Source organism: Opisthocomus hoazin, chromosome 21, assembly GCF_030867145.1.
Source record: "Opisthocomus hoazin isolate bOpiHoa1 chromosome 21, bOpiHoa1.hap1, whole genome shotgun sequence".
NCBI lineage: Eukaryota > Metazoa > Chordata > Aves > Opisthocomiformes > Opisthocomidae > Opisthocomus > Opisthocomus hoazin.
Genome location: NC_134434.1, coordinates 6358616 through 6370631, shown reverse-complemented (window position 1 = coordinate 6370631; position 12016 = coordinate 6358616). Strand labels below are relative to the sequence as shown.

The window sequence follows — 12016 nt, the reverse complement described above, 5'->3', positions numbered from 1 at the left end:
GCTTCTTTTTTTGGGGGGTCAGGAAGCCGGTCCCTCTCGTCGCAGCAGCACCCTGCCAGAGCCGGGTGCGAGCCGGGGCTGCAGCCTTTGATGTGGGCTGGACGGGATGCGGATGTGTCTGCTCTCGCCAGCCACGCTCACCGAAGCGCGGAAAGGAAAACCAGCAGCAGAAAGGCTGACAGTCAGTTCTGTCGAGCAGCTTGAGCATGCCGGAGTTTTCAGTAGCGTACGATAAGCTGTTACGAGGAAGACGGTCCTTAAAAACCTTTCATACGAATAGCAAAAGCAGTACAAAGTGTGCCCCAACAACCGGCAGTCCTTCCGATGGGTAAATACAGGCAGACTGACAGCTTTTCACTTTTCAATTTCATTTATTTATTTTTGTGTACATTTTTCTTAATCTGACATACCATTGCTATGAAGATGCCCTGCTCTTTGAATATTTAATCCAAGACCACTAGTTCAAGTGTGGTTATGAAAAGTCACGGCAAACATATGACTGGAAAGAGGTGGTTGGTTTTGACTTCCAGGCAGTTGTTTGAAGCATTTCATAGATGCACACAATATTCAGCAGAACACACGCACACACAGTGCTGAGTTGAACACGCGCACGCACACACGCACATCTGGAAAACGGTTACAGTGGTTGAAGTTTGAAAAAGGTGTCCTGTCCCCTTCTCTCAGCAGCAGTGATAAACCTTTGGATATCCTGAGAAACAAAATCGAAGCGTAGTAAAGAAGGTTAACTTATTCCACCAGCAGGGTTTGGGGTTTTTTCAAGTTAAATATATTCTCCCAATCTATTTTTTTCTTTTTTAATGAAGAGGGCTGAAGGAAAGGATCTGGGGCAGTCGGGGTTAAAGAATACCCGTTCAATTTTTTCACCAATATCCTTCATCCAGTACAACACAGATCCTAAAAGCATCTCATTAAAACAACAACATTAATTAAAAGCCTCTCCAACATTACACACGTGGTCCTACTGTCAGTCCCCTACTATTTATCACCTTCACAGGATGAGGAACAACTTTGAGATCAATGAAGACAACACAGGGTGAGAGAAGTGTTTCAGATGGGGTGGACGTGAAGGTGTACGGGTCGGCAGGCAGGCAACCACCGAAGCACTCGAGCACAGGGAGGACCCTGTGAACTCTGCAATATCTGACGGACTCTAGTGCGAAATTTCGCCTGGTTGCAGACAGGAACAGCAGCTCGGAGCGATGGTTCGTGGCAGCATGGGGCGGCACTGCCTCCTTGCCACCGGCTCTGTGCTGCTACAAACCCTGGCCGAAGCCCAAGGGGACCTTAACCAGCACTGACAAGAACCTGGGTGCCACCTCACAAAGAGGACAGCACCTCATTTCTTTTAAATACACCACCAGCACGTGTTCATAAGAACTGGCCAAGGCAGGGAGAGTCTTTCTCAAAGCTTGCTGTCGCTGGACCACTCCACCCGCCCCCAAAGCTGTGATTCAGAGTCTTGCGTTAGGATGTGAGCACTTTGGATTCTCACAAGGACAGTTTCCTCAAGAAGGCTAAAAAGTGAAAATCGCTCACATTGCACTGTCCTGCCCTTCCATCTAACGCTACCTTTTCCACTCCTCCCCCCGATGGGAACACCAGTGCTGTCCCCGAGGAGCCGCAGAGCCTGTGCTCCTGTGAGCTCCCCGTGCCACGCGCTCCCTCGCTGCGAGAGGGGTTGTGTGAGGTTACGGGCTGTGAAGGAGCAGCAAGCACTGCAGAGGAAACAGGCCAGCAAAGACTTAGACAACAAAAACAAACACGAAGCAATTAAAAGAAGGATGGGAGATGCGGTCTGATGTACTTTCGCCAAGAAATAAATATTTTACATTGCCTTTTTAAAAAACATTTGCATTGTGTTTTTTTAAATCTCCAAAATGGTAGACTTACTCCTCTCACCCGTGCACAACACGTGCACGCACACACACACGCATCCATACGCACGCTCTAATGCACATACGTTTCCACCTTGGTAGAGCTATTGGATTTACTTTGAGACAAGTTTCTTGTGCATTTGGACAATTTACTTTGAGACAAGTTATTTGCAAGAAGGCAAAGTTCATGCACGGCTCTGACAGCTCCGCTTTCTCATAAATGGTATTTGAAAAGCAGAAAGCAAATGAGGGCCAAAGCTCCACTTAAAGTTCACCTCAGATGCCTGAAAAGCATTTATACCCACATCCTTCTGAGGTCCCTGCTTTATGAACTTCTAATGAATTCCACATTCCACTACCCAACATTTCTTATACATAGGGGGAAGAAAAAACAAACCAGAAAACCAGTGCAAGCTGTTTGTAAAACAGATGCACCACAGCATTCTTTATCAGCAGGGCTGGGGAGGCTTTGGGAGCAGCAGAGCAGCAAGGCACCTTTGCAAAGAGGAGACGGGGAAGAAAAAGAACCAAAAGTTGGTTGGCAGCCCCCAAACCTGCTTGTCTCCTACAGGTCACACTTGTGGGATTTCACCGCAACATCTCCTACAGAGCAAGAAGTTCATTAGCTGCTCTGTCATTTCTGTAGGACTCATGTCCTCCATCCCCAGAGCAGATCTGTGGCCAGAGGGTGCCTGGGTGGCCCTCAGTCCTGCTTCGAAGCAATCCCGGCAACCCCGAGTCTCATTGGGCCGAAGACTAAAGGAAAAATCCATGTAAATTTGATACAGAAAGGCCTGGCATGAGACTTGGACAAACCGCGTTCATCACAAACCAGATTTTATTTTTCAGGTGGAAAATTATTGTTTTCTCAGAACTTCAGTGTGCTTTTGGTTAATGATGTTGTGACATAGAGCATTTTTACCAGTTCAGCTGAAACCTGATGCTGATCAATCCCCTCTTGAAGGAACAATTACAACCCAGCTGGTGCTTTTCCTATTAAAAACAGAAGAGTGAGTAGGTTTTTATTCAGAAGCCCCTCCAAGATGTTTAAAGAAAAATTGAAAAACGCAATTTTTTAAAAAAAGATTCCTTATCCCCACCCCTCATTCTGGAGCAAATCAGGTCACTAAAACAAAATCTAAATTGCTACATATATAATTTAAAATAATAATTAGCCATCTACTGCCATTCGCCTTCCCAGCTGTTAGGAGATACTACAGTGATTCCATATGGCTCAAGGGCAGGCTGGGAGATGCCTTCAGCACACCTTGGATAGTACCAGAAATGGATAAATAATAAATAATAAGAACACGAGAAGGAATAATCAGCCTTCCATTGGTAAGGAAAAGCAGAGACTTTCACAGTTATGAAACACATGATGCCACTGTAAAAAAAAAAATCCTAAAAATGAAGTAAAATAAGGACTTGCATGACAGCAGCTTGGAAAGCCTTCTCTTTTCTAACGTGTTCGAACACAGGTGCCTTGCCTGGGCCCTCCTCAGGACCAGCAGACCACTGGGAAGCGGTTGCCTTTCCACTGTGCTCCGTTCTTTTTTATTTTTTAGCTGAAAATATATAGAAATATCCTTGTTATAAATTTCCCACCACCTCAAGAAAGAGCGGATTTCACACCATAAGACAGAAATTCTACAAATTTCATATATTTGGATGCTAAACATGGACCTTTGCCAGTAAAACTGTAATTCCTTAAAGATTTTGGGCATTTTTAGATAGGCGGGTTTTGGATTTTTTCTACAAGAAATAACAAGTTTTACTCCAACACATTTCCAGTTTGCAAGAAACTACATTTAGCAGCTTCCCCTCAATGGATTGCTATTAAAAAATAAATGCAAAATTCCAACTATTTCATATGTTGTGACTATTTCCAGCAGCCCCACTGGCACACAGATGGCTGCCACCAAGCACAACCCGCTCGATTCACGACTACGGAGGAAACAACCGGTGGCAGAGCTCTGGAAATTCACTTCATGCCTAGATTATATAGGATTGTATCACCAGATCCCAGTTTTGGTGATACTGTATTCTGAACCAGGCTTTTTTCTGCCTGAACCTGCCAGAAGGCCACCAAATGGCACGGTCCACGCTGTTAGATATTTATGACTCATGACTAAATCTGGGCTAAATGTGGACAGAGAGCTCTGCAGCTGCACCTGTATATGTGAAAATTTAATCCTGACTTAACAGCTATGACAGAGACTATAATTTATCTTTAAACACACCTTTTTGGCTCTTATGAGGCACTTAATCTACATCTCTTCACTCTGGCTGCGTAAATCAAGGACACCTGGCCCTTCCTGACTATTCACAGTATTCATCCCAAAAAAACCCCACACAGCTGGGCTGAGAGATATTGTTCCTGGACACTCTGAGACGGCTGAATGTTCTTTACTAGAGGGGAAAAAAAGGAGACGTGGCAGACCCTGACACCTCCATCACGCAGCCCCTGGGGAAACTGTATCTACCTTATGTTTTTGGAGGCCACGGGCACACTTGCTGCCAGACTGCTCCTTCCAGCCATCCGACGCTGGCCGCCTCTTACTGCAGCACTTATCTCCATCCGTCGTCTGGAACAATTTGGTTCATACCCTTGTGCGACGGGTCACGGTGTTTTGGGAAGACCATGGTCTGATCTCTTATTTTCTCAACAAGAATAATAATCTGGGGCAAAACCAGACGGCATTAGGATAAACCCTGAGCTGGCCTGAATTATTCCTGTAAGAGAAACCAAACAGAAACTTTCCTGATCGGTTCAGTAATACTTGGGGTGTGTTTACTCTTTATTTAAAAATTACACTATTTTGAGTTTCCTGGATTTAGCTGGGCCCAAAAGTGAAAGTAACATATCAAAATACCCTGAAATAAACTTCTAGGAAGGGGTTTCAGGTCTAGCTAAAACCACACAGCTTTGGAAATTGCCGAAAGACGTCTGATCTTTCCAGATTTCCATCTCTATTTCCAGAGCATTTCAGACTCTTCCAAGCTTTTCCCAGCTTATCCTCGCGGTACCTCACAGCCGCTGGACTTTTGCCCCATCGTTTAGAGAAACCCAAGAGCCTTTCGAGGAAGGAAACACGGCCCGTCCTGCAGCCCGGCTGCCGGCAAGAGCGAGCCGCCTTGGAGCGCGGCTGCTGCAGCTCCAGAGCTGCTTCACTTCCAGGAAGAGATTTTTAATGTAATGGCAGCGAAGCATGAAAGGAGAAGCTCTCGCTTCGGCTGGATACCTGCAGGGTAGCAAGCCTCTGGCTGCAGCTTCTTGTTAAGCAGGCACTGGATAACAGACAGGCAGCTCCTTGCCCTCCCAAAGTGCTCTGCGGAGAGCTGGCTGGAGGCCCCTTTCCCTTGCCTTCGCTCTGCCCAACCGCCTAGAAAAAAGGCTGCTAGTAAAATCCCAGACAGTAAAATACAAAATGTAAAGGTGACTGAGACGTAAGGTGTCGATGGAGGCGAAGAGCTTTCTAGCAACCCAGGAGTGCACTAAAGGAGGCCATGTAATAAACATCGTGCAGCCAAAATTGTTCCCAGTAGATCGGCACTGCCGGCTGCATAGGCCCCTTAAGAATTAATTTATCCCTGTGGTCTGTGAATTAGGTATTTCCACCATTAAGCTAGCTGGAGACCACCTTAAAATGTTTACCCTCTTCCTTCTCAGCTACAGAGGCCTTTCCCATGCCTTCCCCATCGTTTAACTCCGACCCCTGAATCTCAGTGGCGAGCTCGGCAGGGAAGCAGCAAGGCACGATGCCACGCAGCAGGCAACAAGCACCAGCTCGCTTGCAGTTCTTCCCTGCAGGTTTCTTTTGCGTTTTACATTTTGTTTCTCTTGCTGGCAGTGGGGATGTAACGGCAATGTGGGACTTGTGAGTGAGCCTGTTACCTACGAATCTGGGCCTGAAGGAGTACACGGCAAAAGAAAGAGGAGACCAGCTGCTCTCACCAGGCTGTGTACTCAATCGTGGCTGTGCCTGTCTCTTCCGCCCTCTCTTTGTGCTCCAGCCCTCCCCATCGACTCCAGACCTTCCTTGGCAGACTGGACTGACACCAGCTGCCTAACAGAGGACTCATTTTGTCCCTATGTCATTAAAACTACCCTTGCAGTTTCTGCACTCTCTTTCGAGTCCTCTTATTGCTACAGCACATGAACCTTTGCGTCCAGACCACTGGCACCACCAGATCCTAGCTGTGTCTGTACACGTCTGCAAAGACATAAAAGCTGAGATTCAGCTGAGCTTTTTCTCTTTATTAACAAAATCAACTGTTTTTACAGTGAGGGGTTATGTGAAGGAGCAGCATCCTTTCAACCTGCAACACAGCTGCCTGCTGCACAGAAAGCATCTCTTCCAGCCAGGGTCCAGGAGAGCGAATCTCACCGCACTGCAGAGCTCTGGCCTGCCAGAGCACACGTCAAATTTCATATTATCCATCTGCTCCAGTAAAGGCTGAGCTGAAATATTAATTAGGCGATCTGATCCCTTCTCACCAGAAACAATCTGGATTTTATAGCTCAGCCAGAGGCCAGCGAGACAGACAAAGCTCTGTGATACATCTTTTGCTGCTGGTTAACGGCTTTCAAAGAAACAACCAACCTGGGGGGAGGACACAGACTGTAAAACACGTGGACATCTGGTCTGTTATGTCCACCCTTCATCTCTCCCATCCTCAACCCCACCTCCTAAGTGCATGTTCAGAACAGAGAGAGACTCCTCTAACATAAACAGCTATAATATGGCAATAAAGATTAATGAGTAAAACTTGCCATTTTATGTATAATCCGTGGGGATTTACAATCATTAATCTTTATTAGTGTGTAATAACTGTTTAGACATTAAGGACAGATTCTCAGCTGGACAAAACTGGCCTTATTCCAGCCAAGCCAATGGAGCAATGCCAGTTTACACCCTCCGTGACCCTAGCTCTAAATGAGACCCTTTCCCATCTGTAGGAATCGTATCACTAGCAGTGTTTCCCCAACAGCAGGGGCAGACCAGTGAAGGCAACTATTTGTCTTTCTCTGTATCTGAAAAAGAGAGCTGCATGTGTCCAGGAAGCTCAACAATAGACATGTCAATAAACATGAGGAAATTCGATGAAAAAGCAACAGCAACAAAAGGAACCCCAAGGAGCAGGGAAGTGGATGATTTTTGAGGCAAGACTACAAGATCTGGTTTGGCAGGAGCGTAACTAAGAGGGATGTAGCAATCTTTGGCATGTGAAAGAGTGAAAGCACCAAGACGGGCTCCCAGAGTTCCTCTAAGAGGAACAAGATGGAAGAGAGGAAAAAAAGAGCATCTTGGCTGGACTTTCTGAAAGAGGAGTTTGGGTTTTGTTTTTAATAAAAAAGAGGTCTATTAAACAAGGGAGCTGGTGGGAACCTTGTCTGAACTACATCAGACCAGCCACTAAAGCAAGGCTGCGTTGACCGACCAGGATTTCCTCTTCCAAAATGTCTAGGAAAGAAGGGAGCTGCGCAGGTACGTGCTTAGCTTGCAGCAGACACGGAGAAATCCCAGGTAAAGCTGCACGTGCCAGTGTCTCTGCCCTCGGCACCAGGCACTGCCCCACCGCATGGGCGAAGGGCCGGGCACCCCTTCCCACCTAGACAAGGTGCAGCCAGCACTGACCCAACAGGCACGCAGCCGCCTCCCTCTGCACCTCCGGAACAACTGGGAGCTCAACTGCGTATCTTTTTCGAGAGCTTTTTCTGAGTAGTGACCCACCAACTGCCTCCTCCATCACACAAGGGAGGCCAGCGGCCTCCAGAAATGGTGTTCCCACCTCTTTAACAAGTCAGAAATGCCTCCTTCCTCACCAGTAAACCTGACAACAGTCAGGAAAAACGCAGAAATGCAGCACATAGATATCTGCGTAAAGTTTTGTACACCTGGAAAAAATCCAGAAATATGGGCATTTCACCCACTGCGGCAGCATGAACCTGGGGGTTAAAAACAGCAAATGCCCTCCAACTCCTCTCTCAGGTCTAAGAGACCAGTGGGCTCGTGGGAACCGAGAGAACAGCTTTCCTGCCAGCGACACTTCAAGAGCTCTAGCGATGGCAAGGCCTCAGGCGTCCAGGAGGTTGCAGGAACATCAAGAGCTGTATGGTGGAGAAAAAAAGAGGATGAACACCATGCTCTGGTGGTCCCTACCATGGGGATGGGCTGTGCATCTTTCACGCAGCCTGATAACCTCTGCCCATGGTGGAGCAGAGAGGCCTTCTCTGCCTTGCAATGGCCAACTCTGCTGGAATTAATTCATATAGCTGGTCCAGGTCACAGCTCGGTGCTGAGCTCTGAGCAGCTTTTCTCTACTCTCCATTCCCTGGTTGTGTTTTTGGTTTGTTTCAGGGGTCTTCCCTTGCAGTTTAAAAATCCCAGTTCAGAACTATATCTAAGACACTGCCTACAGTCCTGTGCTGTTTGAAAACAAAAGAGCTTTTTGCAGAACAGCTTTAAGCCTTAACACCGTAGCTGTTCAGGGCCATGGCTGCTGGGAAAGGCTAAATGTCCCAGAAACCATGCCTGTCCTAGGCAACCGTGTGCTCGTGTTATAGCCAAGCAAAGTTCTGAGCACTGACCAAATGCTTTTCAGCTTCAGAGAGGTTACAAGCAAACCAAAGAGAAAAGAGTCTGACTTTCATCTTGTAGCCCAGCATGCTTTCAGAGCTTTTAAGCACACAGGAGTCCCTGGCTCTCCTCCCTGCACCGAGGCCACCAGCTCAGGCTTCTCTCTAAGAAAATCCTGGGGCAGGCCAAGCTTTGTGTCCACACATGCCATGAGGGATGCAGAGACAGACAGACAGCCCCTGCGCTTCTCTCCTGCCATAGCCACCTTCCGCAGCAGTGCTCGCTCGGATCACTGCTTTCATTCGCACTGGTCATACAGATTCACACTTACTCTGGGCTGACGGAAATGACTTTTAAAGGAACAAAGTCACGGAGAATCAGGAGGGAATTGAAGTGATTTGTTGCGTGCCCTATTGTAATGTCATTAAAACAAAGGGATTAGACGGCCCAAGCACTGCAAGAGCAAAAAGCATAAAAGCAAGCACTCAGCATGTAGTGTCGAGGCATGTAGGAATCATTTTAGAGGGTTACTAGCTGCAGACAACACTGACATTAATTTTCTATTGGAAAACGCTGGTGACATTAATATCTGCTATTAATACTGAACTTTGACAGTATCTCATAAATTCAACCTGTCAATTACAATGGCACTGAAATAAAGGTGCTCTGAGGTCAAGGAGATGTGGTGTCCAAATGAGACTTATATTCCAGGAGAAAAGCGGCAAAAACAATCTTTAACAAAAGCATCAGATCCATATGTAGGAAAACCAAAGGGTGGTTTTAAATGTCATGTTTTTCAAAGCAAGAATTGATGCTGGAACCAACTCTATAAACTGTCTGGCTGGACTTTTAGCTGCAGCTGAGGACAATCAATCAAAACAGCTCTGCGACTCTGAGAAAGCGAGAGAGAGGAAACACACACACACACACACCATGGAATATGAGAGGGCAGATTATGAGCCATGCGAGGCCTCTTAAAATTACACTGCGAAGTAAAATATCCTCGTGTTTCGTCCGCAACAAAATGTAACCTGAAAGGTTCCCCTCGACACAACGCGGAAACACAGAGCTTATCGTTACCGAGGGCCGGGCAGGCTCGTGAAACATGGCTGAGGAAGGGGAACCTCTTCCATAAAGTCTGCACGACCCACGAGCTCCTCACAGCAAGGAAAGCCCTGCACCCTGGCTCCTGTGAACCCTCCTCAACCCACCCTGCTCTGCAGCTGAGGGGCACACCAACTGATAAATCCCCATGAGCAATGCTCTCCTACCTCCTTCGATGCTGGCCCCAGGGCACAGTTGCACTATCTCAGGGCTCACAGCCACGGCCACGGTCGTGGAGGTGACGGTGGCAGCCCAGGCACTGCCAGTGTCTGCATGCACCTCTACAAAGCGGTTGGCATGTCCCTAGCACAAGAGCTACCACCATTCGGGGACCGCTGCTCTGTACGTTGCCCTCGCCATCAGCCCTTCCAAGGGATCACTTCCTAAACCGATGCTGAGACGAGTCCAGAAGCCCAACCCGCACCAGCAGAGACTGGAGCCAAGAAACTGGGAGAGAAAGAGCTGGATCCCAGGCTGAATTACATCCTGCACAACTTAAATACTGCAGAGCAAGGCATGCTTCTAGTCAGGATTTGACTCTGAGAGTCTGTGTCAAAGCGATGGATGGGGAAGGGGAGCGTGCGGAGGGGCACGAGCATGCACGCACGCACACACGGGCATTCTCCTTCGCAGGGCTGGGGGAAGGAGCCACGGGCAAAGGACCTCATTGCCGAGCGAGGCAGCTATGCAGGTTTGGCTCTGTCAAACCAGCATCAATCTGGAGCCAGCGGCCTTGCTCCAGACTCACAGCAACACCCTGCAGCGCACTGTCCCCCCTTTCTCTAGACAGTAACCGTGTTACCTAAAAGCAGCGTGATCCGCCGTCTTCCCCTCATAGCCCAACAGTCCCCACGCTCCCACCCGTGGCTAGCAGCTTTTCTGCGAGGACCCGGCCAACAGCAACGACCTCCTGGTACGGGTGGGCTGTGGTTTCCCAGGCTGGAGCTCTTGCGGGGGACACCTGCAGCCCGCGCCGGAGCCCAGCGCTCCTGGCTGCCTTCAGCATCCCGACCGGAGCTGGACACAGCCCAAACCGCACGCCGGCACCGGCTCCAGGGCAGCTCGCTAGCACTCCCAAAGTCTGTGGGCAAGCACAGACGGATTGCTTTCGACGCAGTGCCAAGAGCTCTGGAAACTCACGCCGAGATAATCCCGTTTTTCACAGATGTCATGCTATGTGTACTGATCTCCTTTCACCTGGAGCAAGACAGAGCAACTCCCTTTCAGGCCCAAAGCAGCTCATCCCCAGCTCCAGACATTGCAACGCTGCCGGGCTCACGGGCAGGTAGGGACCAACCACTGCAGCCTTCTCCTCATCTTTGTGCAGCTTCTCTGACAATCTATTTCCCTCTGGGGCTCTTGCCCCAGACACTATCGCAGTAATGTCTTCCCACTCCAGACCTCATCACGCGCCCGACGCAGCAGCGTGGGTCGGTGGGACGCAGGGCAGGGGCTTTGCCCAGGCGGGAAGCTGGCCAGGACACGCCAGCCGGACTCGGAGCGTGGTGTCCGGAGAAGAGGCGACCTCGCAGGACGCTGGGGCCTCCCTCCCTTACAGCGATGCTGCCTCGCACGCTGTGAAAGCAGCTCGAGTAGCTGAGCCGAGATCTTTGTTTATAAATTCTTTTTACGATGCACATTAAATATTTTCCAAAACACAGACACTTCTTCTCTTCTTTCTCTTTTCCTTTGACACCTTTTCCCCAGCAAAGCCCTAGGACTACTGCTTGCTGTGGCCTCATTTAGCATCATCATCGTCACCACACATTCATCCCCATATAAAACAGAAATCTATTCCATCAAGCACTTAACATAAATATTAAAATAATGGAAGAGACAAAATATAAATCTACATACAACTTCATGACTACCATAGCACCTATTACCATGACAAAGCAAATTCTGGTTCAGGGGGAAGGGAAGGGGGATGAGGAGAAAGTTAGGAAGAAGGGATTTCAACTGTCATTAAATATGTAAATCACTCTCTTAAATTTTTTTTTCTTTTGTTTTTGTTTTAAGGTTACCAACCTTATTAAAATTCATTTCACTAACCAGCTCGCTCTATGTCACTATGGATACCAAAGAACCCTTTTAAAAACTTCGGCAAGGCAGGGGGGGGGTCAGAATAAAAACAAAACAAAACAAAACACGGCGCCTTTCTGTTGGTGCTTTCATGACAAGTCCTGCCACGCGCCCCTCCCCTGCACCCACCAGTCCACAGAAGGGCAATTCATTTACAAGTCCAGTTCTCAGTCTCCCAGGATGAGTTTGACAAAAGAGGCGACGTCTGTCTCTTTGGATTCGTGCAGGGTGAAGAAAGGATGTTGCTGGGAAAGAAAAGAGAACAAATAGAAAAGTTTATTATTCACGATGCTGAGGACCAAACCTAAAACCTATTCAGACAATATTCAAGACAGTGAAAAAGATTTTGTCGCT

General features: G+C 48.0%; 1 protein-coding gene across 1 annotated transcript in view; it reads right to left on the bottom strand.

Annotated features, from left to right (window-relative positions):
- Window positions 1-351: 351 nt before the first annotated feature.
- The window catches only part of MAP2K6 (mitogen-activated protein kinase kinase 6), a 54678-nt gene continuing 43013 nt past the window's right edge, over window positions 352-12016 (bottom strand). The window contains exon 12 of the mRNA XM_075440601.1: window positions 352-11907. Within this exon, the coding sequence (XP_075296716.1) occupies window positions 11830-11907 (78 nt within the window). The 3' untranslated portion in view covers window positions 352-11829. The remainder of the gene's footprint in view (window positions 11908-12016) is intronic.